This window comes from Leuciscus leuciscus (assembly GCF_965113295.1).
Source record: "Leuciscus leuciscus genome assembly, chromosome: 16".
Taxonomy (NCBI): domain Eukaryota; kingdom Metazoa; phylum Chordata; class Actinopteri; order Cypriniformes; family Leuciscidae; genus Leuciscus; species Leuciscus leuciscus.
Window position 1 is genome coordinate 5821321 of NC_138740.1, and position 27678 is coordinate 5848998.

General features: G+C 37.3%; 1 protein-coding gene across 1 annotated transcript; it reads left to right on the forward strand.

The window, feature by feature from the left end:
* The first annotated feature begins 6359 nt into the window (after positions 1-6359).
* On the forward strand, positions 6360-9480 carry msx2b (muscle segment homeobox 2b). The gene is made up of 2 exons (XM_082141457.1): positions 6360-6728; positions 7837-9480. Exons 1-2 carry the CDS (start codon positions 6422-6424, stop codon positions 8256-8258), a joined length of 729 nt encoding a protein of 242 aa, XP_081997583.1. The 5' UTR covers positions 6360-6421; the 3' UTR covers positions 8259-9480.
* Positions 9481-27678: the final 18198 nt, after the last annotated feature.

Below are 27678 nucleotides of genomic sequence, written 5' to 3' on the forward strand. Positions count from 1 at the left end.
CATTGAATAAAATTTGAAGGCATGAAAAAAAGTGATGTGATTGTCATATAACAAAAAAAAAGTTTAAATCTGTTTTGTCTAACTCGGATGTTTACTGTTGGCAAGTGATATAGCAACTTGATATTTTATTACAGAATATGCGCACTATGATTATCAGCATTTTACAACGGCAAATCCAATCAGATTTCACAGTATTGATATGGGAGTCTATGTTGTGGACTGCAGGCTAACTTTAAAGTAATGAACTCTTTGTCTTAGCTTTTAAAGCCAAGTGGTATCAAGGGTTTTCAGAGTATCAACATTAATATTTAATGTATGACTTACAGAGACAAAGCTCTTGTGCCCTGTCTCTTCCTCTCTCTCTCTCTCTCTCTCTCTCTCTCTTGCTGTCTCTCTTTTCCTTTCTGTCGTTCCCCTTCCCCTTGTCCATCCATCTGGAGTTGATCAGCTCATTTCCTGACTAGTATTACAGTGAACAATTATCTTCAGATCGGGAGACAGCGGGACTTGAAAGACTCTGAGTAGCAGGGGGCCGAAGAGCAGATGAAAAAGGGGGCACATGTGTCCCATCACCTTAATGAAATCAACCTGACCGTCCCGGAGCGACTCCCTCTGCTAACACGACACACTGTCACCACTCACTTACACCAAACCGCACAACAAACACACTCAAGCTGACCTGTCACATCTAATATACACTCAATTATTCAACTCTCAGACTGTCATAGCTAATCGGCTACTTCTCTGATTCAATGACTGGACAAAAACATAACAAATCAGTCGATGTTTCCTTAGTTTTTTCACCTCTAACCCAGCAAGAGATTTTCAAAATAATGCTAAGTTTGCAAAAAATGAGAAGACTGTAGATTGACAATTCATTGCTGTCAATCCTTGGTTAAGTGGAAACTGTCCACCAAAACAAGCAGAGAATTGCTCATTTGCAGACCTGCCAGTCAATTAGACGACAGGCAGCAAACCACTAAAGTTCTTTCTTTCTTTTTTTTCTGAGGGCGCATGCCGGGGCACTGACATTTGAACTTGTGGGCGGAGGGTTCCTGACAGACCCCTGTGGCAGTCTGCTCCTATTGAGGGTCCATTCAGGCGAGGGGACTGGGGGGAGTCCCTCCCTCTCTGACTTGCCCCACTGTGCCTGGCGTCTCTCTCTCATTAAATGTTGTTGGGGTCGGAGGCAAACGTCTGCTTGGGCTGGGGGGCAGGAAGGATCGCATTAATGAAGGGGACACCCGCTGTCCAGGTGTCGGGTGACATGGCGTGCCCTGTTTGTGTTTGGGTCTAGAGGGTTTATTGTGACTGCACTTGTGAGTAACAGTCTCAGTCTGTTTCGTTGATTACATTCTAATTCCTACAGTGTCCATATTTAGAAACCACGTGCTATTCTGAAGAGTTCTTGGAGGTGAACCGACACCATTCAAGTCAACAATGAGTCGAAAGTACTTGAGTGGATATCTCCAGGGGTTATTCTCCTTCACGCTTTGCTGTGGCAACCGATATTTTTTGTACCATTCCCTACATTTAAAAAACAATTACGCCAAGCAAGGGCCTCGACCTAAATTAAAAGCCTGTCTTCAGTGTTGTAAACCCTCCTCGTAAATCAAGGCTTCCGTGCATTGCTCAGTCACTGTCTGTGAGAAATGAGAGGTCGCGAAAGGGCCCCTTCATTTACTTGTGGGCGTTTACACGGAAACTTTAGTCATGAAGGTGGGTGAGTCATGAACCCTAATGGCTTCATCGGTTCAGGGATCTGGCATGGCGGCAACCTGTGATTACAAAGCATGGCACATCTCCAGGGATCCAATAAGAGGACCCAGAACCAAGAAGAGACCAGCCATAACAGTGTTTGTTTGGTCCTTCTCTGTAGGGATGTGTTGTACATAGAGCTTAACAGTTGAGTTTTTTTATTTTTTTATTGAGGATTTGAAAGTCTTTAAAGTCATTACTTTGCATTCATTTATAATCAGTGTGGAGATACACTGATTATGACCATATGAACTGTTTTTCTTGATAAAAAATAAAAAATAAAAAAAATCAATCCACATATCCCTTTTCAGAATAAAAATATTCATATTCAAATTATTTTAGACGAATATGCTCGCACTCTTTCACTGACTAGATATATTTAAAATAATGTAGGCCACTTTTTACTGGTAACATAAGATATTTGGCATTATCAGGACCCACAAATATTCCCCCATTGCATTATTATACATTATATTCAACATTATACGTATATAGTAGTTTAATGTAGCACTGACACTAAAACTCTGTAAACGTACATTATTTCTCACACTAATATGTTCATTTTGGGTGAATTATACACAATACATATTGTCACTATCCACTATACATGTTTATGCATTTTTGTATTGCGATATATTGTGACACGATATATTGTCACACCCTTATTAGAAACGTTGCAAGATTTTTTGGGATATCAATAAAAAAAATATTAAGTATTTGCTCAGCACTTTTCACAATGCATATTGTGCTTTAAAGAATAACATTGCAGTGATAATGCCTTAAATTCCAAGTAAAGCTACATTAAGAAATGATGCCTAAATATACTGTGTCTGTAAACTCCCAGTAAGGAAAAATATATATATATATATATATATATATTCAAATTCATTATGCAGATTCAAAACTTTACAAGAAGAAACAAACCATCTGTTTAAAGCAACAGGTACATTTTTAGTTCTTAAAAAAAACATTTAGTCAGCAAGTATTTGAGTGAACAGAAGGTAGACTTACACAACAGGGGACTTATCATGTTGAGTGAATCATTTTTTATATTACATGATAATTTATTTGCCTCTAAGTAATACCTTCCTCCCTTGAGCTAATTGAAGCTGGCGCCATCCTCCTTTGGTGGGTAGCAATTTTCTCTCATTACAGCAAATGTTTGCTCATAAGAGAAGGCTCCGGAAGCCTAATAAGGTACTAATAAAAACAAAGTGATGACAGTTGCTGTCACCTGTGCCAAGTCCTGTCATGCAGTGTAATTAGCGAGACAAGGCTTGTGATCCCTTATTCACTGCGTTATCGGAGTTCAAAGACAATACATAAATTGCTCTCCTCAAAAAACGAGGAGATTCGCATTGCACCTCCTTACTTTATCCCTTAAGGAGAATAAACCATCACTGAACTTACTTAAGATGGACTATGACGCTATTTTCTTCTAGATCTGCTGTACAGCAGAAACAAACTGTGTTGCATTATAATCCTGTTATCTCTGTAAAGCTGCTTTGAAACAATCTGTACTGTAAAAAGCACTATATAAATAAAGGTGACTTGACCTATGACCCTTATACTTGTCCTGGGAGTATTCGGTTTAAACTATTTTTATGTTCCTGACCAAGTTGGCAACATATCATATTGCTTTTAAACTATGTAATTTTAACCAAAAGATAACATTTGCCAATCTCTATCACGTTCAGTTGACAGAAATCCCTATTGAGTAAAGAAAGATCATGAAATGATATGGCCAGCCGACAAGTTTGATTTAGTGGATCATAGCGTGCGTAAAGTAGGGCAAATAGACGTGTAAACAGATTGTTAGATTGAAGTAATGTAAATGCCTACACAAGCATTCCTGCACTGCAAAGCTGAGCCCATAATTACAATGCTCAAGGTGTGTCCAAACATACCAGAAAAACCAGGAGCAATCTTTTTGACATTTCAGTACTCTCTGACAAAACTGTCTCTGTTTATTTCTAAAGGTCAAAGAGATCAGGCAGGAAGGAAAGAGGATGTGTTGGTCAATTTCAAAAAGGCTTATCCTAAAGGCGGATTTTCCTGCAATATTTAAAGCATAGCATTGCTTTCTTCTCTCTCTCTCTCTCTCTCACAGTGAGTATTTCTCATATGTCTCCTGTCAGCTCGCATGATACTCAACTGCAAACGTACATCCTTCTCATCTATCACTACAGTTCAGCAGTCTTTCTCAGTCCATCTACGCAAAGAGTCGGATTGTGCTCGACAAGGTGCCCGAGGGCAGGGGCGTGACGGCTGAGTGTGTGCATGCGTTGTGTGTTTGCGTGTGTGTGTGTGTGTGTGTGTGTGTAGAGGGAGGCGACTCCTCCTGAGTGGAGCCGCTAAACTGCCACAGTTTCTCCCCCGAGGAGAGGCGCCTTTCATCTCCCCGCTCACTGGCGCCTTCGCAAACCTCAGATTGTCTGTGAAATCACCCTGCTTAATAAACGCGCTGAGGCTCCTGGGAACGACAAGCTAGCAGAATCTCACCCTGCAGCATTAGTGCACATACAAACACACATAAAGACCAGTCCAACAAGCAGCTGATTGCTGCTCCTATTCATTACAGGAGAAGAAGGGGATGTTTATTTTAAATGTGATTGCCCAAGTACCCTAAGTGTCATGGTTACAAACAATTCCCCCATTTAAGAAGAGACCAAAAGCAATCCATCTCTGTTTAATGCCTTATTACTGAACAGCCTCAGTGTCCAGACATAAATTTCATGATAGATACATCTCTATCTCTATCTCTCTCTCTCTCTCTCTCTCTCTCTCTCTCTCTCTCTCTATCTCTCTCTCTCTCTCTCTCTCTCTCTCTCTCTCTCTCTCTCTCTCTCTCTCTCTCTCTCTCTCTCTCTCTCTCTCTCTCTATCTCTCTCTCTCTCTCTCTCTCTCTCTCTCTCTCTCTCTCTCTCTCTCTCTCTCTCTCTCTCTCTCTCTCTCTCTCTCTCTCTCTCTCTCTCTCAAAGCAGTCATTTGTGATACTTTGAAAATAACTCTTGTGTTTGAAGAGTAAACACCCTAATGCTTTCGTTAGGCGCTTACCACAGTAGCCAGGAACAAATACTTTTTTCCCCCCAAAGAGATTATATGGCATGCAAAGAAACTCAGAATAGTGTAGTGTCCTGGTTTGTAAAGGATTTTGTAAAGTGAGATGTAATGGGACATTTACACAAGGCACTTGCATTAAAGCAGAAGTAGACCACAGAGCAGAACAAAATGATATGCATTTTTAAACAGTTTTTAACATACTTAAACACAACATTCCTGGTGTGAAACGGATAAAACAGAAACACACACAAATATATAATATATATTGCACACAGTAGGCTACAGATCAAAAGTTTAGAAACTATTTACTAATTACTAATTACTATTTACTATTTTTAATGTTTTTGAAAGAAGTCTATTATGCTTATTTGATCAAAAATTCTGAAAAAACAATAATATTGTGAAATATTATTACAATTTAAAATAATGGTTTTCTATTTCAAATATAATATTTCTATATAAATATAATGTATTTCTGTGATGCAAAGCTCCAGTCTTCAGTGTCACATGATCCTTCTGAAATCAATCTAATATGATGATTTATTATCAATGTTGTTGTTGTTTTTTGTTTTTTATAACCTGTGATACTTTTTTTGTCAGGATTCTTTGATGAATACAAAGTTCAAAAGAACATAATTTAAAACAGAAATCATTTGTAACAATATACACTGCCGTTAAAAAGTATTGTTAGAAAATATTTCTATTTTGAATAAATGCTGTTCTTTATAACTTTTTATTCATCAAATAATCCTGAAAAAAGTATCACAGGTTATACACAATTATTAAACAGCACAACTGTTTCCACCATTGATAATAAAAAAGCATTAGATTGATTTCAGAAGGATCATGTGACACTGAAGCCTGGAGTCATGATGCTGAAAATTCAGCTTTGCGTCACAGACATAAATTATATTTTAAAGTATATTAAAATAGAAAAACAATATTTAAAATTGTAATAATATTTCACAACATTGCTCTGTTTTTTATTTTATTTTTTTTATCAAATAAATGCAGGCTTGATGAGCATGCAAACATTAAAAACAGTAATTTTCCAATCTTTTGACTGCTATTTGTATTTATATCAGTCGTCAGTCTGTTTACATACTGTACATGCCACAACATGCCAAACAAACTGTCTGAAGCTAACAGCTGGATTACCAATTTTTATGAAACAAACTGTCATATTTATAATGGAAACTATTAGTCTTATATATCATCCAAGTCACAATAAAGATGTGCCATTCATAATTATTACTGTACACTGTTATCTTTCTTATTTATCCATGGCCTTACACTTACCAAAATTCCAGAATCGGTCGCTGTCATTTTGTCAATTATAATGACTGACACTTTCTTACAAAACACAATAAGCCAATCGAAAGAATTCCTTAATTCAGCAGCGTTCTCATTGGCTAAAAGTTTTACCGTTGCCATGTGCTGCTGTAAGCAACGAAGCGCGAGCCTTAATTTGGCAGCGCTCTGATTGGCTGAAAGTTCTGTTGTGGCCGCGTGCTTCAAGGCATCAAAGGCTTCATGGCTTTTGCATGAGACGTCAGAGTGATTGTGAAGGTCGCGCGTCCAGAGGCTCGTCGCGAGGAGGATGATGTCCGCGACCGCGAGCTTGAAGGAATCAGACGGAGGAGGTCGGGACATGGAGCCGCGCAAAACTCCAGTGTCAAGCCATCCATTCAGCGTGGAGTCTCTTATATCGAGCCACAAACCCAGGAAGGACTTTGAAAGAAGACGCGAGGATGTTTCCAGTCAGTTTGCGAAGACTGAGATCAGGGATTCTTGTGGTTCGGCTGGAATACCAAAGCACTTTATACAGACTTCACCCGTCAAATCCGAGTCCCCTGAGCCGGATGACTGCACTTCATGGGTTATGAACTCCAGGTTCTCTCAAACTCGTAAGCAGTTTCACTTTCTGAACTAACTGCTTATGCTTTAAACTTAAATGATATATATTAAGTCAATAATTGTCGTAAAAATGATCTTGCAACTAAGCTAATTTTGTTAGAAAATTACTTATAAACTTATAAAAGAGGCTATCTTCTCTACACTGTAAAAAATGTGGCTGCGATTTAGTTATAACAACTTAAAATTTGTTGAGATAACTTAAATATCCAACTTAACTAAAGTTAACTAAACTTAATATTTTAAGTCAAGCATGAACACATACTTTTTAAAGTTGAAGCAATGTTGGATTTTAAGTTGTGATAAATAATCGCAGCATTTTTTTTTACAGTGTACAGACTGTTTTTATAAATGTATCATATTTAGGTGCTGGTTATTTCTCATTAGGCATCTTGCAACTAAAGCGAATTCATATTTTATAGAGACTGTGTGAAACTAGAGATCCATGAGGGCCCACTGCTCTGAAAATATGAAGCCTCAAGCAGAACACAACATTATTATGAATTAAAATAAATGAAACGCTTTTTGTTTGTAATTATTAAGCAGAATATTAATGTGTAGATTGATGTATTTACTCATGTTTACTAAATATAACAAAGCCTGTTAATAATAATATTAATTTTTTTCTTTTCCTCCACCCCCTAAATACCTAATAATAATTATTAAAACTATCAAGTAAAACACAAAAATAATTCAAATAAATTACATTCATGTGCATGCATTATGCACACTGTAAAAAAAGTATATAATCAATAGGTTATGAAAACATGTTTTTACATTGCTTTAACTCATAAAAAAACTTATTTTAAGTTATACAAGATTCAACCATTTTTTTAAGTCAGTTTAATGTAATTTAAGTTGAAATGTTTGTACTACTTTGATTGTACTTAAAAATGTAAGGCAGCGACTTTTTTTTTCCAGTGAAGGCTTGTTTAAAGATGTACTGAATGAGAACACTATTATTAAAACATTAATTTTACACGGTTAGTTACTTAATATTTTAGAGTTTAAAATCAATGTTTTTGACCAACCTGAAATGTACAAGAAATTACATTGTGTTACACTAATGTTTACTTCTTTTTTTTTTTTTTTTAACCACAGGCCAGGAAAGTGCCTGTCCTCTCCGCAAGCACAAGACCAACCGCAAACCCCGTACACCGTTCACCACCTCACAGCTCTTGGCCTTGGAGCGTAAGTTTCGGCAGAAACAGTACTTGTCCATCGCAGAACGAGCCGAATTCTCCAGCTCCCTCACCCTCACAGAGACCCAGGTGAAGATCTGGTTCCAGAACCGACGGGCCAAGGCCAAGCGTCTGCAAGAGGCCGAGCTGGAGAAGCTCAAACTGACCGCCAAACCTGCCCTGCACCCCAACTTCAGTCTTCCTCTTCCTCTCGGGACCCAGCTTCATTCGGCGGTCTCACTCTATGGCCAGTCGTACCCCTTCCACAGGCCTTTATTGCCTGTTGCTCCAATGGGACTCTATGGAACTCCTTTAGGCTACAGCATGTATCACCTCGCATGAGGAAGTGCTGCAATACGGACTAGTACTGCTCTGTGGATGTACAAAAAGACCAGAAAGACAATGTTTACAATCACTGGGTGTCCGAAAAAAGCAACAACCAAAAAATGTAATGTCAAAATGTGCCTTCACTCGCGCCTTAAAAGACCTGACGTGAAAATCGGGACATTTTACCTCACTTTTCACTGACTGAAAGATCAAATTTAACCCTGTGGATGGATAATTCGGTTGCCAAACCTTTTTTTTTTTTTTTTGTATATTTGTGTCATACATCTTTATGTAATATATTGTCAAACTAATTATTTAGTGTACAAAATATTGTTTAAATTCTACTACATTTGATGTTTTTTTTATCCTGTAAAAAATGTGTTCATTACGCATTGTTTTTACTTATCTAGAGATTGTTGTCATACCTGTAGCTATAATTAATGGACACTGATTTCACCAAAAGCTCATGGTGTTTGAAACATGAAATGGCTAGGTGAATGATTTTATATACGAGAAATGCATTGGTGTGACATTTCTAAAGATTTGACCTTCAAGTTATATTTTACATCAAAAGATTAGACCTTTTTTTCTACACTTTTTCACATGCAACCTAGAAACACATTTGACAGCGAGAATGGAATATGCGGTTTGAAACTAAAATGTGGAAGTTTATTTTTTATGCCACATTTTATATACATTTATACTGTAATTATAATTGACTGAAATCTGACATGTACAGTAAATGGCAATTGCAAACACAAAAGCATTGGTTTATCCAGTTGATATTTACGTTTCATGTTTGAGAAACGTATATGAGAGAGTGTTAATTACATTAGCAAGTTCTATTCTCTTCATCTTTTTCACTTTATTCATTTTCCGTGACATTCACCTCCACCTTTTAAAAGTAGATACAAGTTATTTTTTACCCATGAATGAGCCTTTCTAAGCTAATACATTCTCGCATAATGAATTATGTATGAATATGAGTTATATTAAAAAAGTCAGTGAAGTAAAGCAATATCCTGCAACAGAAAAAAAAGTTGCTAACACTTTATATTAATTTTCATGAACCAAACATAATGTGATGCTTAACAGATCAGCATAAATATGAAAATACAGCTAAAGTAGAATGTATTGCATTTCTAACTAAATGATCATTGATTAAATGATGATCTATTCAACATGATATTAAGTAGTAATGTTTGATTATGCTGTTATTATAAAATGTATTGGATTAGATCTGTTTCTCTCCTTTATTGCCTTGTTATGGCTTGTTCATTACGTTGTGGCTCTATAAATGTGGACGTTTTACTGCTTCCGCGTGACTTTGATGCAATGAGGAAATCGTTTATGGTCAGCACTTTACTCACGAGCTTCCTTTAATCAAAACACGGACCCAGGCATGCTAATCAAACACAGAACCGCTAAAGTGTTCACGGATGTGTTTTATAAAGCCACTTATACGAGAGCGCAGTGAAACTGGCCAATTTGCCTGATCCTGTTCCTGTGGTGGAAAAAAAAAGACTCTCTGAGGGCTAAATTCACAAAGCTGTCAAGTTGTTCTGAACTTAATACCTCAAGTATATCTGGGGTAATTGTAGCCTGTTTAATTCTTTATTTATCTTTGACGTAAAAGTCAGAAAGATTCATTTCAAGATTTAACCTCTATGTATTGTTTGAGGTCTGAGAGACACCAATGTGCTAAACATTGTAATAACAGATTGATATTTCACAAATACCTTGAGTTTATTATAGCTATTTATTATAGAATACTATAAAGCATTCTTCTATGATCTGGAAAGCTATTTACCACATTACTTTTGAGAGTGACTCAAACACACTTTTTTAATGACTGTTCAATAGGTTTTCTAATTGTCTGTTTGATTTTTTTTTATATATATATAAATATTCTCCTATTTTTGCCATTTTTAAATAAAAATGCTTTAAATATAAAGTGGGTACGAACAGAGTGGTGGTGGGGGGTTGTAAATTATTTTCTATATTTAGTGTATTTAAAAAAGAAATCGGGAGTCAAATTAACTATGGGAAAAAAGGCATAAAACCTTGGAAATATTTGTCTACTGGGTTTCCATTAGGTCAGAGAAACATAAAAAAATTCAGGTTCATTTAGAACTTGACTAGTTATTTTTTACACATGCATAATTGCAATTGAAAAATTTATTTGAAGTCATAAAAAGAGAGCATATTAATAACTGTGAGTAATAGTGCCATTCATCTTTTAAAATGTTTCCGATAAAATTAGAGATGGGGATTATTGATGTCACGATTTCCTAGGCTAAGTTTTAAATGCTTTTAGTGATGCCCTATTGCACTGACAAAATAATTGAATCAAATATGCCCGCTAACAGTCTACACTAAGCCCTAAAAAAGTACACAACACATTTTAAACGTGCACAAAATGCGATTCGTCATATATTCTATCCCCACATTAATGATCATGACTACTGATACAGTAAAGTTGGGTATAGGGGAACATATTGCCCTTGTTTGATCTTATTCAATCCATTTTTTCCTTGATTTAGACCTCCTCTGCTGGTTACAGGGAGAACAACACCAGTGTAAGATACACATCAAATTGACTGGGCGTGTGCACTTCCTCATGGTGTTCTTATCTTAGACATTCCCAGTCAACCCTTTAAAAATAAACAAATCATTAAATGTTAGGAGAATTTAATTGTCATAATCCAAAAACTAACAACTGAAAAAGTAATCTGCAATCAGGGTCAATGATAAATGTTTCTATTAACAAACGTTTATGGTTTTGAGAAACTTTTATCATTTTTATTTGATGACACTTATAATGTCATGTGGTGTAGCCCTAGCCATCAACAATAAGTATTTTCCTTAAACATTGAATAGTGCACAACCTTAATTATTATTTACAAAAAGCTTTTAAATATATATCTCAAGGTAAAACTTTTTTTTTTAAAACAAATATATGAATTCATATATTTGGGGTTTTTGGGGAGCGGACTGATGGGGCAGTGAACCCGAGGTTACCCCGTGAGTCAGTCCTAGAGCACCTCGGAGACGTCCGATAGATTTCTTAGGCGCCGAAAGAACACCACACACACAGTGTAATCACTATGGGAAAATCTCACAGTAAAACTGGGAGTTATGAAAAATATTATACACCGGCCAAGTTTATCTATGTATCATCCTTTAACTCTTTTAATTCATTTTATAACTGTACCATATATGTGACCCTGGATCACAAAACCAGTCTTATGTTGCACGGGTATATTTGTGGCAATAGCCAACAATACATTATATGGGTCAAAATTATAGATTTTTCTTTTATGGCAAAAATCATTAGGATATTAAGTAAAGATCATGTTCCATGAAGATATTTTGTAAATTTCTCACCTTAAATATATAAAACATTTATTTTTGTGAATGGATGCAGCACTATCGCCAATAGAAATGGACAACTTTAAAGGAGATTTTCTCAATATTTCTCAATACCCTCAGATTCCAGATTTTCAAATAGTTGTATCTCGGCCAAATATTGTCCTATCCTAACAAACCATACATCAATGGAACGATTATGTATTCAGCTTTCAGATGATGTATAAATCTCAATTTAAAGAAAATTACCCATAAGACTGGTTTTGTGGTCCAGGGTCACATATCTCTTTTCATTTCTTTTATAACTGTTTTAATTTTCCTTGCTTATTATTTTAATTCCTTTCTGTAAAGCACTTTGTGCTAGTGTATGAAATGTGCTATATAAATAAACTTGCCTTGCCTTCATAATTACATACATTACAATAATTACTCTTAATTACAGTTTTTGAGAGTAGCATCACATGGCATTTTACAATCAGATCTACCCTTGCCTTGTCAATAAAAAATAATTTCATATTTTATTTTACTACTTATGGATATCACCGGCCACTTTATAAGGTACACCTTGCTAGTACTGGGTTTGACCCCCTCTTGCCTTCAGAACTGCCTTAATTCTTTGTGGCAGAGATTCAACAAGGTGCTAGAAACATTCCTCAGAGATTTTGGTCCATATGGACATGATCGCATCACACAGTTGCTGCAGATTTGTCGGCTGCACATCCATGATGCGAATCTCCCGTTCCTTCACATCTCAAATGTGCTCTATTGGATTGAGATCTGGTGACTGTGACTTGAGTACAGTGAACTCATTGTCATGTTCAAGAAACCAGTTTGAGATGATTTGGGCTTTGTGACATGCCACATTATCCTGCTGGAAGTAGCTTTCAGAAAATGATACACTGTGGTCATAAAGGAATGGACATGATCAGCAACAATACTCAGGTCAGCTGTGGTGTTTAAATGATGCTCAATTGTTACTAAGGGGCCAAAAGGGTGCCAAGAAAATATCCTCCACACCATTACACCACCAGCAGCCTGAACCGCTCATACAAGGCAGGATGGATCCATGCGTTTATGTTGTTTATGCCAAATTTCTGCAGAAATCAAGACTCATCAGGCCAAGCAACGTGTTTCCAGTCTTCTATTGCTAAATTTTGGTGAGCTTGTGTGAATTGTAGCCTCATTTTGCTGTTCTCAGCTAACAGGAGCGTCACCGGTGTGTCTTCTGCTGTTGTAGCTCATCCACTTCAAGGTAAGTTAAGTTAACCACTTTATTAGTCCCACAAGGGGCAATTATATTTGGGCAGTGGCATCCACATATCTACATATTACAACATTCCAATGCACCATGCTTTATAATAAAATTCACACAAAAAACAAAACAAAACAAAAAAACTTAAAAAAAATTACATCTCAAGAATCCTTAATACATATAAAACTCGCATTACAAATACAAATGGCTTCTGGTACAAAAGTGAACTTGTATCGATTTGTTAGACACTTGATATTTCATAAACGTCTGCCCGAGGGCAGCGGCTCAATATTCATATGCAGGGAGAGTGTTTCATCACTCATAATACGTCTAGCTTTCCTTAAAGCTCGCTGCTCATAAAATTCTGTTAAGCTCCGCAAAGGAACACCAGTAATTTTTGAGCACGACTTAACTATACTTTAGAGGCGATTCTTATTCTTTAGAGAAAGTGCCGAAAACCAACAGAGGAATGAGAAACTCAAAACGCTCACAATAAAGATATTGTAAATGTACTGTATGTATACAGTATAGGCGTTTTAACACTAAAGGAGTGTGAACAAACATTCTCCGATGTGCCTTCTTAAGAATAACCTCTGTATTTTGCTGAAACTTTAGGGTTGTGTCTAAAATCAACATCTTTATCCTGAATAAACACTGGTTTGGAGCATTTTTTCTGACATCAATCACCATCTCTTTCCTCTGCGTTATATTCAACCTCAGCTCTGCCTCATCGCACCATGTGAAAAACGTACAAAGTGCATCTTAGCAAAGTGAAGAAACTTAGGTAGGATGTGTTGTGCGTTCAGGGATGCTCTTCTGCAAACCTCGGATGTAACGAGTGGTTATTTGAGTTTCTCAAAAACATTGTGAGCTTAATCGTAGAGACCATTGGTGGCATGGTCCTATGATCTACTTAGACCTACAATGCTTTTGGGAAACGCAGCCCTGGCCGTTCTCCTCTGACCTCTGGCATCAATGCATTCTCACCCACAGAACTGCCGCTCACTGGATATTTTCTTTTTTTCTGACCTTTCTCTGTGAGATGGTTGTGTGTAAAAATGCCAGTAGATCTTCAGTTTCTGAAACACTCAGACCAGCCCATCTGGCATCAACAACCATGCCATGTTCAGTCACTTAAATCTCCTTTCTTCCCCATTCTGATGCTCAGTTTGAACTTCAGCAGATTGTCTTGACCATGTCTACATGCCTAAATGCATCGAGTTTCTGCCATGTGATTGGCTGATTAGATATTTGCATTGACGAGCAGTTGAACAGGTGAACAATAAAGTGGCTGGTGTGTGTGAATGTATAAGAAAGACATTTACTTTTTATATGATATCAGAAAGTTGTATCACCCTGACATTTCTGACTTTATGGCCATCTATATATATATAATATATTGATATATAGAAATCAAACACCTGCTCATTGTCGAAGAGCTGTATTCAAGCCACTGTATGAATTAATTTAACTTTTAATGTATACAATTAAGTTACGTGAACTTGACAATTCCACATCTTTTTTTTTTTTTTTTTTTTTTTTTATTGCATTAAGCATGACGTTTATTTACTTTAAAAAATTAAGGCAACAGGTTTAAGTCAACTGATCACTTTTTACAGTGTATCTGAATTACTTGTGCAATAACAACACCTGTTCACCATAGGAATTTGCCAAAACAAGAGGCTATGCGTCCGAAAGTTCAGTATGCTTTAAAATTCTCCGAAAAAATGACAGATAGCAACAGTGCAGCCATTTGATTGGCTATTTGGGGTGTCAGCCATTTATCTCTCATTGGGTCAATTCCCTTCCTGTCCCCAACACACATCTGGGAATCCTGAAAGAAAACAAGCATATAGATATATTTTTGGTCTTGACTAGCTTGTCGATTGCTTGCCTATCCCAGTCACTAGACTTAATTAGTCAAACAGCTTACTCAAGGAAAAAAAGTGCACTGAAAATTAGCATTTAAATAGGGATAGACTGCTATTGGTTTTCCATATGACCAGGGTGGACTCATTTCATACTGAAGCATGATTGAATGTTTTCATGGCAATATTAATTATGAAACAATTAGTTATTATATGGGTTAAAAGAAGTGTTTTAGATGCATGTTGCACTGAAAAAAAAAAAAAAAAAAATTAGTAGCAGTGGTACTTTTTATAGTAGCCACATTTAAAGTTTTACAGATTTACCTTAAATTTACAGTAAAAAACAAACAAACAAAAAAAAAACTTCTGTTAATTTCATTAAATTAAATAATGTTTGTTTACCAATTTACTAAAATCTGTTTTTACCTTTATAATATACTAAGAACCACCTTTAAAACACAGGTTGTAAAGAGAAAGCCTCATGATGAATCAAAGTTCATCACAAGCTTTTCCACAAGCTGCAGTAAATATCGTACAAAAGGTGCACAGTGTCAAACACACAAATACTAAACACCCTAATGTACAAAAAATTATAATTTATAATATTTTTAGATTCATATTTATTTCTGGGAATGTCAATTTACGTTTTCTCACTGTACATTAAAATATGACTTGTTCTTTTTCACTTTCAAAAACATGTAATTATTTTAATGTTAAATTGAAAAACGTCCCATTAGTTCCATTACAGTTCTTCACTGTATAGAGTAAGGGAACCTACTATTAACCAATTAGTATTTTACCAGTAAAAATACCATCATTTTTTACAGTGTGTGCTGGGTGATGCGTCATACACACACAACTCAGCAGAACGGCATGTTTATTATGACACAGAGTCCAGTTATTATAGGTAAAGGAAGCATCATGCCTGCCCGAACTTTTGTTAAGATGTCTCCCGTCGTCATGTCCCCAAACAGCCACTGAACTTGTTGTGATCCCCCAGCTGCCCGCGGCTCTTCAAATCAATGCAGCTGCCACTGAACGTGTCTGCCTCTTGCGGGAAGGGCACTGGGAGAGACAGAAGCAGACATCTATTCAGCTTACTGAACATGAACGCGCAGACCAGCTCGGTGAGCGAACAATGCAGCATCTTGCTCTGGCTGAGGTATGCAGGATGACGCACAACATGTTTCATGTGCCATAGAGATGGAATAGCCTCAGCTAACAAAAATTGAAATGGCTAATTCCTTTATGACTCCTCCTGGCTGGAGGAAATTTCAGCCGCACTGCTTTCCTTCGAAGTGAAACTAGAGCGGATGTGCCAGTGTAAGCCAATTTCGAGTCAATGCTCCTGAGGAATTGTAAATTCATCAGAAAAATGAGTCTACATGACTGTGTGTGTTGGGAAGGACCGATTTAGCTGCTACATACGCTACAGCTTGTCTTGCGGAAGATGAATTAATCAGATTTCTTGCACTGTGCATGTCAGTATGAGTCATCAAGAGGGAGAAAAAAGCTTTGGGCAACAGAGCCTATGAGTTTATGACGCTGTTTAAGGTTTAAGGTCAAGTTGGCCAACAGATGGCAGTATACCAGCAATATTGAGCAGCTGTCACAACTATTTAAACAAATCCTCTTGTTTATTAGATTTGGACATGAGCTAAGTTGAGAATAATATGATTGCCATTTTATCTATACTATTGGCACACTAGTTTCTTATCTATGTGAGAAATACAGAATGTATTCTGTGTGCTGTGGGCAAATTGTCTGCATGCATGGAAAATCAGGTTGACCTATTTGTTTAAATGCTGTATATCCTCACACTGCACAGAATATTATAACCCACAATGCAATGTGCTTCACTTGACCTTTTATTTCCAGTGTGAGGAATACAATTGTAGCTGTATTTTTTTTTCTGCCTTTGATGAACCATCTATAAAATGCATTTAAAAAAAAAATAAAAAAAATATTGTAAATAAAATAAAACATAAAAAATGACATACTGTTTCACATTAAGGCAAGACACCCAGGTGAATAGGGTAAAAAAGAAAATGTCACCATACTTCCCCAGTTCATTGATTATACATTTAGAATTACAAACATTTTAAATAAGCAGATGCATTGTCTAATTAAATAAATGTGCATACATTTCCAGAACTGAATATTGAAAACTGGATAAACTGGATAAAGGTTCAACATATTTTTTTTGTATGTTGTTGTTATTTTTTTTATTTATTTATATTTTTTTTTACATTTTAGAATCAAATGTTTTCTCTTTTTATCATTCAATAAAATCAGAAAATACTGTCAACAGTCAGAAAAAAAATATCAATACATTTTCACTGTTTCTAGGAATAAAATGTTGTGTAAAATCAGGTAAATTATATAGCAACTGTATAAAAAACTGCACAGTAAAACCCTTCAAAATATAGATAGGAATACAATTGGAAAGTTTGGTTTAAGTTAGTGCTATTGAAGTGGAGATTTTTCTGTCTCAGTGCATGAGGGATTTTGAGAAAACAGCCTTTAAAGATATGTATTGTAACAGAAATCTACAGAAATAATGAACAATTAAAAGTGTATTTTGGATGTTTTTTCCACTGGTCTGATGCAAAACATTATGAAAAGCTCAAATTGGCCAGTGCATAAAAAAAACTATGTTTTTGCTTGAGGTGTCTTGCCAAAAAAAAAAAAAAAAAAAAAAAAAAAACGTAGGCAGCATACAGCAGAGCTTGTATTGAATTGCATTCTGATTCATTATGGGGTGTATATCAGGGAAATCTCTGAGGCAATGTTGAATCATTAGCTGTAGCCAAGATGAGAACATTTAAACACATCTTTTGCATAGTTACAGTTACAGTCTAGTCTGCAAAATGCACATTGCGAAGTTTGCAACCGATACCATGGAGAGAAAAAAAAAAATCCATCCATCTCACTGGCACATGCTATTTTCCTGTTGCTCACGTGCAACAGTGCTTGTGTCTGTTTTAACTGAACCCTTTAAACAGCCCAAAGCTCGGCAGGATCAATCGCCCATATGTGCCACTCAAAAACGCTTCAGAATTGATGGCATCCAGTTGCAGTGCAAGGTCAGCTGAGGCACAGTACCACACTGCAGTCAGCAGAGAGCAGCGTCTTACTCAGATCATCCCTGATCATGTTTACTATCAGACACGAAGGTTCACATATACTATGGTCATGTTTTAGGGGACCCATTACAATTGGCTATAGTCTGTATGGCTACTGCAAACAATGACATTTGAAAAAAATAAAAAATAAAAAATAAACTTTTAATAAAAAAATAAAAAAAACAGAGTGAGTGAGACTCCTAACATGTGAATAATGACTTCATTTGTATGTTTGTTGTTGTTTTTTTTGTTTTTTTTTGACTGCACAACTATTTTCTATGGAACACAGAAGGAGATATTTTGAATAATGTCCTGGTTGCTCTTTTCCATACAACCACAATGAAAGTAGTCCATACAACTCTGTGAAGTCCAGCCTATAGGAAAACTGAACTCCTGATGCATGAATGATGTGAACATTCATTGTTCCAACACAAACAGACAAAGAGCAGCTTTTTATAGGAATGATATGGTCAGAATTATGATATAATGTCTATGTGGGTTGAAAAGAGGTAAAGGACATGTTTTCTGCAGCAGTGTGATGTGGATTACAGATAGATTTAGAAAACCGTGAAGTTCATGTCCTCCAGAAGACAGATCAACACTGAGCAGCTTTGACACCCTCCAAAAAAAAAAGATATAGTGTCTCGTATTGGATGATCTTCAGTAATATGTAGCCCATGTGGCTGTCACAGATTTCGTGTCACATCTCCTGACATTTAATATAATCAAAGACTGGGGTTAAACTGGGATCCACAAGGGGTCAATCCCCTGCTGTTTAATCCAGCTTTTGCGTTACATGTTGTTGCAATGCTTCATGTTGTAGTATTCCACATTAGTATGTTGTAGGTCCCAAGCATTATTCCTTCACCAGAAGCAGATTGTCCAATGAATGATGGCATATGTCGTTGTATTATACTCTGCTCACACTAACATCACATGTACATAGGCGGAGGGTGAACCAACTCCAAGGTAAGGAAAGATGTGCCTCCTCCTTAAAAACACATTTAAATATAACGTATTTAAATTAAATAATATAGCCAAGCATAGTGATGGGAAGTCCGATTCATTTAGCAAAGCGAAGCGGTTCTTTCAGACAGTACGTTTCAATGAACCAAAAAAAAAAAAAAAAAGATCCATCGGTTCCTTACATCATCACGCAATGATGTCACTACGCATTTCGAGTCATGTTATATGAAGTATTTAAATACAGTTATTTGTGTGAACAGAAATGGCTGATTATTGCCTTCCATTCACTTAAGTTAATGTTTTTTGTGGTCACAGTTTCATTCGCTGATCCTTTATGTCGGATACGACTGGCCATATGCACTTCAAAAGAGTCCGCACACTCCACAAAAGACGAAGAAACGTCAAAAAGCGAGAACATTTCAAGTGCTTTTACTGAGAAAAAAAGAGAAAAAAGGGCAAACGTTTCGGTCACATGCGACCTTTCTCAATGCCAAACTTACAATGCTAAGTGCAGGAGCCATTTTAACTATTGAAGTCACATGATTACATATATCACATGATCAAGCCAAGACCAATGAATGATCCAAACATAGTGTTGGAGAACTTGTTATGAGAAGGAAGAAGAGAAGAAAAAAAAAAAGAAAAAAAACCCTATCAACTGACCAACATTGAGTAGCCTACATCTAGCCTACATTCAAGTTTCCTCAAAGTTTCGCACATCACACATAACAGACATTGATGTACAATAACTGTTATATTCTACATGTCTAAAGTATAAACCATTCTCAAACTCCTTGATTTAGCTTAAAGTCCCCCTGTAGTCAATCATTTTATCCCTTAAAAAACTCACCTCTGATCACCAAAATTACATATTTTAACTTTTTTGTCCTTGAAAAAAACATAGCTGAAATAGCTGAATGTAACTCTACACCCTTGCCTCATTTAGTATACGCAGTTCTATGAATATGCAAAATAACCCCGTCTCCACTCACTCACAGCAGCTCAGAGATCCAATTGTTGATCTGATTGGTTACAAGGTTTGTGACGTCAGAAACAGCGATTTCAAACCGCATTCTTGAGACTGTTTTTGGTTCACTGCAGTAAGGAAAAAACTGACTTATGAATTTACACATGGTTTGTCTTAAAGCATATACAAAAAAACACATAGACATCTGCGTGCACAATAAAAAATGAACTATAGTAACATTTATTTACATCTCTTGACAGAAAGGTTTCTGCAGGTTTTAATAAAAGGTTATTTAATAATAGTTCATTATGCTGCGCTGAAGAAAACCTGGCTGAAGCAAATCGGCGACGGTCTAAGAAACCAACGCTTCACCTGCACGGATGCCAAGGCCTTGGCCGCTGATTGATCTGCATGAAGGCGTGTAGTGAATGAGATTCGAAATCCTGCGGCACCCACTGCAGTGTACGGGCTCCGGCCCGATGCCAGCTGGGGAATAAGTCAAGTCAAGCAACAACCTTCACAACCTTGCATAAAATCTCCCAATAAATATGACTTGTTATGCTATCAAAGCAACTAAGTACGCAAATCACTATAATTTGAACAGAAAAGCAAGCTGTAGCAAAGTTCGTTGTTGGATTTGTTTTTTGTTTTTTAAATTTGTTTAAGGAATACACAAAAATACACACATTGACTTTAATGGAAACCTATTGACTCAGGCTTTACAGGGTCTACACCACCAGTCTGGCCCTCTTGGAACCCAGGAACAGAGGAATTTGCTCTTTCATCGACAATTCAGGTACCGCTAGACTCCGGGGAGCCAGCGGCGGAACGGTAACCATCTGAAAAGCTTGTTCCCCCATCCCTGGGTGGCCTGTCTCAGGGACGCTTGGTCTGACGCTTGCCACCTGGTTTGGCAGCGCCTGAGACGGGCTGGGCGGCCTGCCTGCAGCCGGATCCATGCTGAGGCCTGGTTGGAGGCTGCTGCGGTGGCCTAGCAGGAGCGGAGGCGGCGGCAGGGGGACGTCCTCGGCGACGAACAGGCGGAGGCCTGCACCGAGAAACCAATCATCCAACCGAGACTGTATGGGACACGGTGGAGGATTCCACGCGAGCCTGACAGCCTCAGCGGCCCGTTTCAGCATAGCTGACATTTCTGGATCTGGCTCGGGCAATGTTACACTCCCAGAGGGAGATAACGCAGCCGAGTCATCATCTCCAGAGGCCAGCTCTCACTTTCTTCACCCTCAACTGGCCGTCAGACAAACAAACACAAAAAGGAATGCTGTTAAAACAGCAGTTGAGAGCTCAGAAGGCTTGCGACCACCGCTGCACTCGCGCTGTAGAACCACCAGCACCGTGAGAGACTTCCAGAAGAAGCACCGACACACTCACTCGTTGAATGAATCAACACTCTTCAGAGACACCGTCATGAAGACCGATCAGCTCCAAAGCGAAAGACAAGTGGTGCGTGCATCCACTTCAGTATTTATACCCGCGCTGCAGGGGCGGAGCATGGATGCAAAGCTCGCACGCCAGTGCGTGCATTGGCTCGTTTTATCAATACTCGAAGATGATAGGCTCCCTAAGCATGATCCCAATCAGTCGACACGTCGACTACGTCAAACGTGAGCGACTGAAAGGGAACTTAATTATTGAATAGACCTGCTTTTCAGTCCTACCTGCAATTCACATGTCTATTAGGGTTGATTTGCCTTTATACACACTGTAAAAAAATGTTTTGATATTAAAGGCAAAAAAAGCTACAGTAAAAACATGTTAATTGGTTAACAGTAAGTTTCCTTACTATATACGGTGAATAACTGTAATAGATCTAACCTTACGTTTAATGTAATTTTACAGTAAGATACTGTTAAATGTACAGTTTTTGGAAGTGAAAAAGAACGTCATTGTATAATTTACAGTGAAAAAACGTAAACTAACATTCCCAGAATCCCCTGCGTGACACTTCACATTTGATGTATGTTTCTTCTTAGTTGTTTTTTATCCGTTATGTATATTTTTTATGTTACATCTAATGTTGTTACATTCATGTTTATTGAATTAGTGTTATGTGTGTTACCATAATGGTGTTTTAGTATTTGTGTTGCTTTTGGTTCTACTGCACGTGCTTTTGGTAGATTTAATCTGCCCAGTTTTTCTCTCTTTAGGCTGTTAAAATGTATTCCCTTATCGTTCTCTACTTAAATCGTTTCACATCAAGAACATAGCCAGAGGCAAACCTGCAACTTATTTTGGAGGGATTCCTTAATTAATAACTTAAGACTCACATCTCATCGCCTTTGTGGAGATGCCATTCCTGGCGAAGCTCAGGATTAAGGACACAAAGCATGGAGCGATAAATAAGGATCGTATTAAGTCAGGGAACGTGAACATGTTCCAGATATTTGTTATTGTGCCAGTGTTTTGGTATGATAAGCAGAAAATATCCAACTTACGATTTGAGTCATGCTGTGAAATATGGTCTGAATTCTAATTCACCCATTAAATCCAACTGACTTCATTTTCCCACTATTTCCCCTTATTTATATCACTTTATCACTCATTTTCTTTATAATTGGCCCTCTCTCTTTTTCTTCACCTCCATACTCATCCAGTCAGGCATGAAAGCTGCAAACAGCCATATTTTCAAAAATCAATAGAGAATCTATTACTTATAAGCTGTGATGGCTCCCTCAGCTGTGTGAAAAAACAATCAAGCATCTAGGCCACCCATTCTGAATGTAATATGTTAGGAAACAGGATTTCACCTTTGAGAATGACATTTCTTTCCATTAAGTTTTTAAGACACAAGCGAGTGACTAGCAGGAAATAACCCCTTCTCTGGTGCTGAAGCAGCTACGCAGAGTGGAAGTGAATGTATTATTGGGGAAGCAAGACTCCTGGTCGCATTACTAGAATGATTCTACCCGTTTTTATTGCAGACACAATGTCAGATAGATGCCATAACAGCAGACAGATTGAACACTAAGTTTCAAAAGGCAGATTTTTGGCAAACTGACTCTAACAAGAACAAGTTGCAGCATTAATGATTGAAGCTCAAAATCTCTGTCAGCTCACTGGAAAGAGAAATCTGATTTAATGAGAATCAATTTCTCAGTTTCCAGCATGAGATTCTCATTTTTGTGTCTCTTCTACAGTAACAGTTACAGCAATATCACAGATTTTGTTCAGATTTGCCAAAATCAGAGTTTGTTTTTTATTTTTAAGAAAAATACAAAATAGCTCAAAACTCATTATATAACAATAAAAACATTATTCATCATAAATATTTTAATAAGAATACTTATCATTATTTAGGACATGACATTCATGCAAAGTTGTTTTGCAATATAAATCATCAAAGGATAAAAGGGTAAGATTCTAATTCTTTGCTCATTTAAAATGTTTCTTATTTATGAGTAAGAGTGAATGGCTATAATTATTGGTAAATCTGTTTGCAATACATAAGTTAACAATTCGTTGTATGTCTCCAAAAGAATATAGAAATGTAACATGTGAGACAAACTTTCACCATTTTAAAATGATGATGAAATTACGTCATCATTTACTCATCTTCATGTTATTCTAAGCCCATATTTCTAATAAAATAAGTGGGTACCGAAGCAGATGGCAAATCATAAAACATATATCAAAATCTATAAGAGTAGAATGAAAGAATGTCAGATGGGGTTTGAAAACATGATGGTGTGAAAAGGGAAAAATAAATTAAATGTTTAGGGTGAACAGTTACTTTAATCCTCTGAGCTATATAAAAAAATAGGATTCCAATTTTCCTTGGGAAACCATTGCACCATTCATCTGCAGTTCTTGAACTATATTTCCTCAATCGAATGAATATAATTACCTGCATGAGGAGAAGTGAACTTGTTTAATTCCCTTATTTTTAGCTGTGTGATAAATACAGGCTTTGGGACCCTAGGTAATACTTCGAGGCTCAGATTAAAGTGCCCCTATAATGGATTTTTGAAAATTACCTTTCATGTAGTGTGTAACATAGCTCTAAGTGAATAAAAACATCCTGAAAAGTTTTAAATTTGAAAGTGCACCGTTTATAAAGTTATTGTCTTTCAAAAGGAAGAGTCGACTCTGAGTTACGGTGGCCGAGAAGGGTCACAACACATACAAACGCCATAACAACTACATATTCAGAAAACACCTCCAAATTCAGAAAACACATACAAACGCCATAACAACTACATATTCAGAAAACAACTTCGTCGATTTCACATCATGTACGCTGCAAATATTCACAGCACGAGCAAATAGGGAAACGAACTGCAAACTGCAAAGACACAACGGAAATGTTTCCAGGGGGGCCATAATCAGTGACGGACCCGCATCCATCCGGTTGTCTTCGCATTATCTGAATGTGCGCTTTTGTTGTTCAGATTCAGATAGCGCGAAGACAACCGGATGGATGCGGGCCCCCCTGGAAACATTTCCGTTGTGTCTTTGCAGTTTGCAGTTCGTTTCCCTATTTGCTCGTGCTGTGAATATTTGCAGCGTACATGATGTGAAATCGACGAAGTTGTTTTCTGAATATGTAGTTGTTGTGGCGTTTGTATGTGTTTTCTGAATTTGGAGGTGTTTTCTGAATATGTAGTTGTTGTGGCGTTTGTATGTGTTGTGACCCTTCTCGGCCACCGTACTGAGTCAATTAAATGAATCGTTTTTCAAACTAGTCATAAGCCGCTTCGTTGTGACGTCAAGACGGAACATTAGCATATTGCCCGCCCACTTATTGCACACACCGACACCAGGGAAAACTGGAAACCCCTCAAACACTGCAGCTGATTCCTGTGGATACTGGATAGCATCATGTCGAAAAGACGCTGTGCTCTACAATGTGAAGGTAGAGCCAGTTTTTTTTCCACTGCCCAAGGACGAGCATGTGAAGAATCAGTGGTTAAAATTCATCTTTACCACGATATCACAGCAGTATAATCCTAAACTTTTGCTGTGTTCCATTGATTTTACTGACGACTGCTTCTCAAATCTCGGAGTTCAATGTAGGATTCGCAAACCTCTTGCTCTTGAAAGATGGTGTTCAAAATACTTAGTTTTGAGTTTTATACAAGCGTGCCGCACAAGCCCTGAAAAGTGAAGGCAAAACGTCTCGATCGCCCCCCGGTGACTGGTCCTAGTATAGGTCATAAGCCCCGCCTCCCCGTGTTATTCAACGGGACGTGAGACCAACTAAACAATTTAATTACACTTCGAATATCTTTTTTCCAAAGGTGGTTTCTTTCATTTGCTGTGGTTTTATCACGCTGATGTAAGTTCAAGTGTCTGTTTAAAAAAAAAGTCTTTTTTTACAGTCTATGGTTTTATATTGTGTAGGTCTCCTGCTTCTGGCTAACTCACGTTATCACTGTCTTACTTAAATACTTCTGCTAATCAGTTGTGGGCCACGATTACCTTTAACATTGTGTCTATTTAGTGTTTATGAATGCAGATTGTCTGTCGTTCTCACTACTTTGAGGAAGATTACGCATGGAGCAATATCTGTTTTACCAACGTTTATGTATCAGTCATTCACGCTAGAGCTCGGCTAATGTTTACATTGCATACATGCACAGTTATTGATACAGTTTCCACGTGTTCACCGCAGTATATTAGAAAAATACTTTTATTTTATTTTATTACAAGTAAAATAATTTTGTTCGGGTTGAATAACTAGTTCTTCCAATTTTCATCATCAGAATCGCACTCGGATTGATATGGTAAAATCAACGTCATTGTTCATTACTGTGTTTAGTTTACGGTGTAGGAAGCCTCAGGACATGCAGACCTGACATGGTAATGGCCATTTTTGTTTTTGATGCTTGCGCTATACGCTGTAAACCAATCACAACAGACTGAGCTGTCTTGCCAATCAGAGCAGAGTAGCTTGCGGAAAGAAGGGATTTAGAGTGATTGATTCATCTGACGAGTTGTTTGAGAATTATTGAAAATGTGGTGATGTGCAAATGTATATTATAAGGAAATTATACCGTTTTTTTTTTTGTTTTTTTACCTTTGATTCATGTAAACCTGCTGTAGGAGACCTCCAAAACAACATTAGGAAATGTTTAAATAGCATAATAGGGGCCCTTTAACACACAACGTTTTCACCTTAAACACCCAAATCGATCCAAACAAAATACACAAAGGGTTTGTACTCTACAGCATCTTTCTCATTAACCCTGTAACACCCTAACACAACTAACCACTAATGGATCAGTGAACACACACACAGCACCACACGCAGGTTGACACAGTCACTGGGCATGTTTGGGAGGGGCTGGTATCTCCCAGAGCAGTATTTTTCTGTTGTTTGTAATTAAGGTGATCCTACGCTCCCTGTCGTGGCTTTATTTTTAGACGTCGTTATCTTTTGTCGGTGGCATGAATAATTGCCGCAGCTGATGGGGAGCCAATTGGGAATTGATCCGGGAACCCAATCTGTTTCCATTATTCTGCTCTACTTCTGCCAGTAGCCTCCCGCCACGGCATACCATTACTGGTGCTAAGCCTCAGTCTCTCAGCCCTGGGAGGCCAGTGAAATATTTACAGGAATACCTCTAGCAACCCCTTTACATCTCTTTGCTGACAGTTTGCGGCACAGCTAGCAGCCTCAAGCTCCACTGCAGAAGGCCTGGGATGTGACAGTAGTAAATGGCTGGATTTTTTTAGGTGATCCCTTTAAACGATTTGAAAGGGAACCTACTGTTCTGCAGTCACTGCACAAAAATATTTTTGTTTAATAATTATGGTAAGAGAGGCATTGCGTTTTTTTGTGTTGTGTTTGTCTTTAAATTCCTTTCCCCATTTCACAGAAATCACATGCTTTGGAAGAAAACATCTTTACGGCTCACTATTACTATTTTTTGCTTAATGCCCGTAGGCGTGTGTGTGTGTGTGTGTGTGTGTCAAGCCATGTAATGGGGAAAGTTGGGGAAAACAGTGATGTCATCGTCCAGCTCAGTTCAGTTCTCATATAATGGTGTCAGTGCAGGCAGATCAATAATATTGAATATTAAATGTCCTATTTAATGGACATATGGTTCCTATGGGAACTTACTGTCAAATGTTACCGTCACATTTCCGAGATATGTCACATTGTGAGTTATAAATGTATAACTTATTATAAAATCAAAAATTTATTTTAAGTATAAAAAAGAAAACATAAAAAGAAAATGCAGATCAGAATATTTAATGATTATGCACAGGTAAACTTAGCAGAAAACAAAGCAAATCAGAGCTTCACATGACAGGACTATACAGGGAGTGACTAACGTTAACTAGCATGAGCAGACATGACAGCATAAATACCAGACAAATCAAAGGAAATAATAAACAGGTGTGCATTTTTTTTTTTGTCTCCTCTCTGTGCGTTTCCAAAAAAATAAAAATAATAATTAACGTGCAACAAGTATGCGCTTAAGTCACTGTCTGTTCAAGGAGTGCTGAAATGTCAATTAATCATCATTAAAGTCATTTTGGCTTCATTATGGCTTATACATTTTGGCATAAAGTTAAAATATTTGTCATACCTGACCAGAAGATGTTCTACACTTTTCCTAATGGTAAGGATTAAAGGATATCTGAATACTAAAATAAATATGCTAACGTTAGCTGGAGTGCCCTTGAAAGCCACCAGAGGGCACTCCACACCAGACTATTATCACTCCCTCACAAACTACATTTCCCATAACTCACTGTCCGGACTGATCATCACTGTTTGCATTCACCTGTGTCTCATTACCCTGTTAGTCTCAGCCTATTTATACCATGTTCACTCATTCACTCACTGCAAAGTTTTGTATGTTGTTGCACTGCATTTCTGAGCATTTTCCCTGGTTTCTGGATTTTTTTTTGCCTGTTC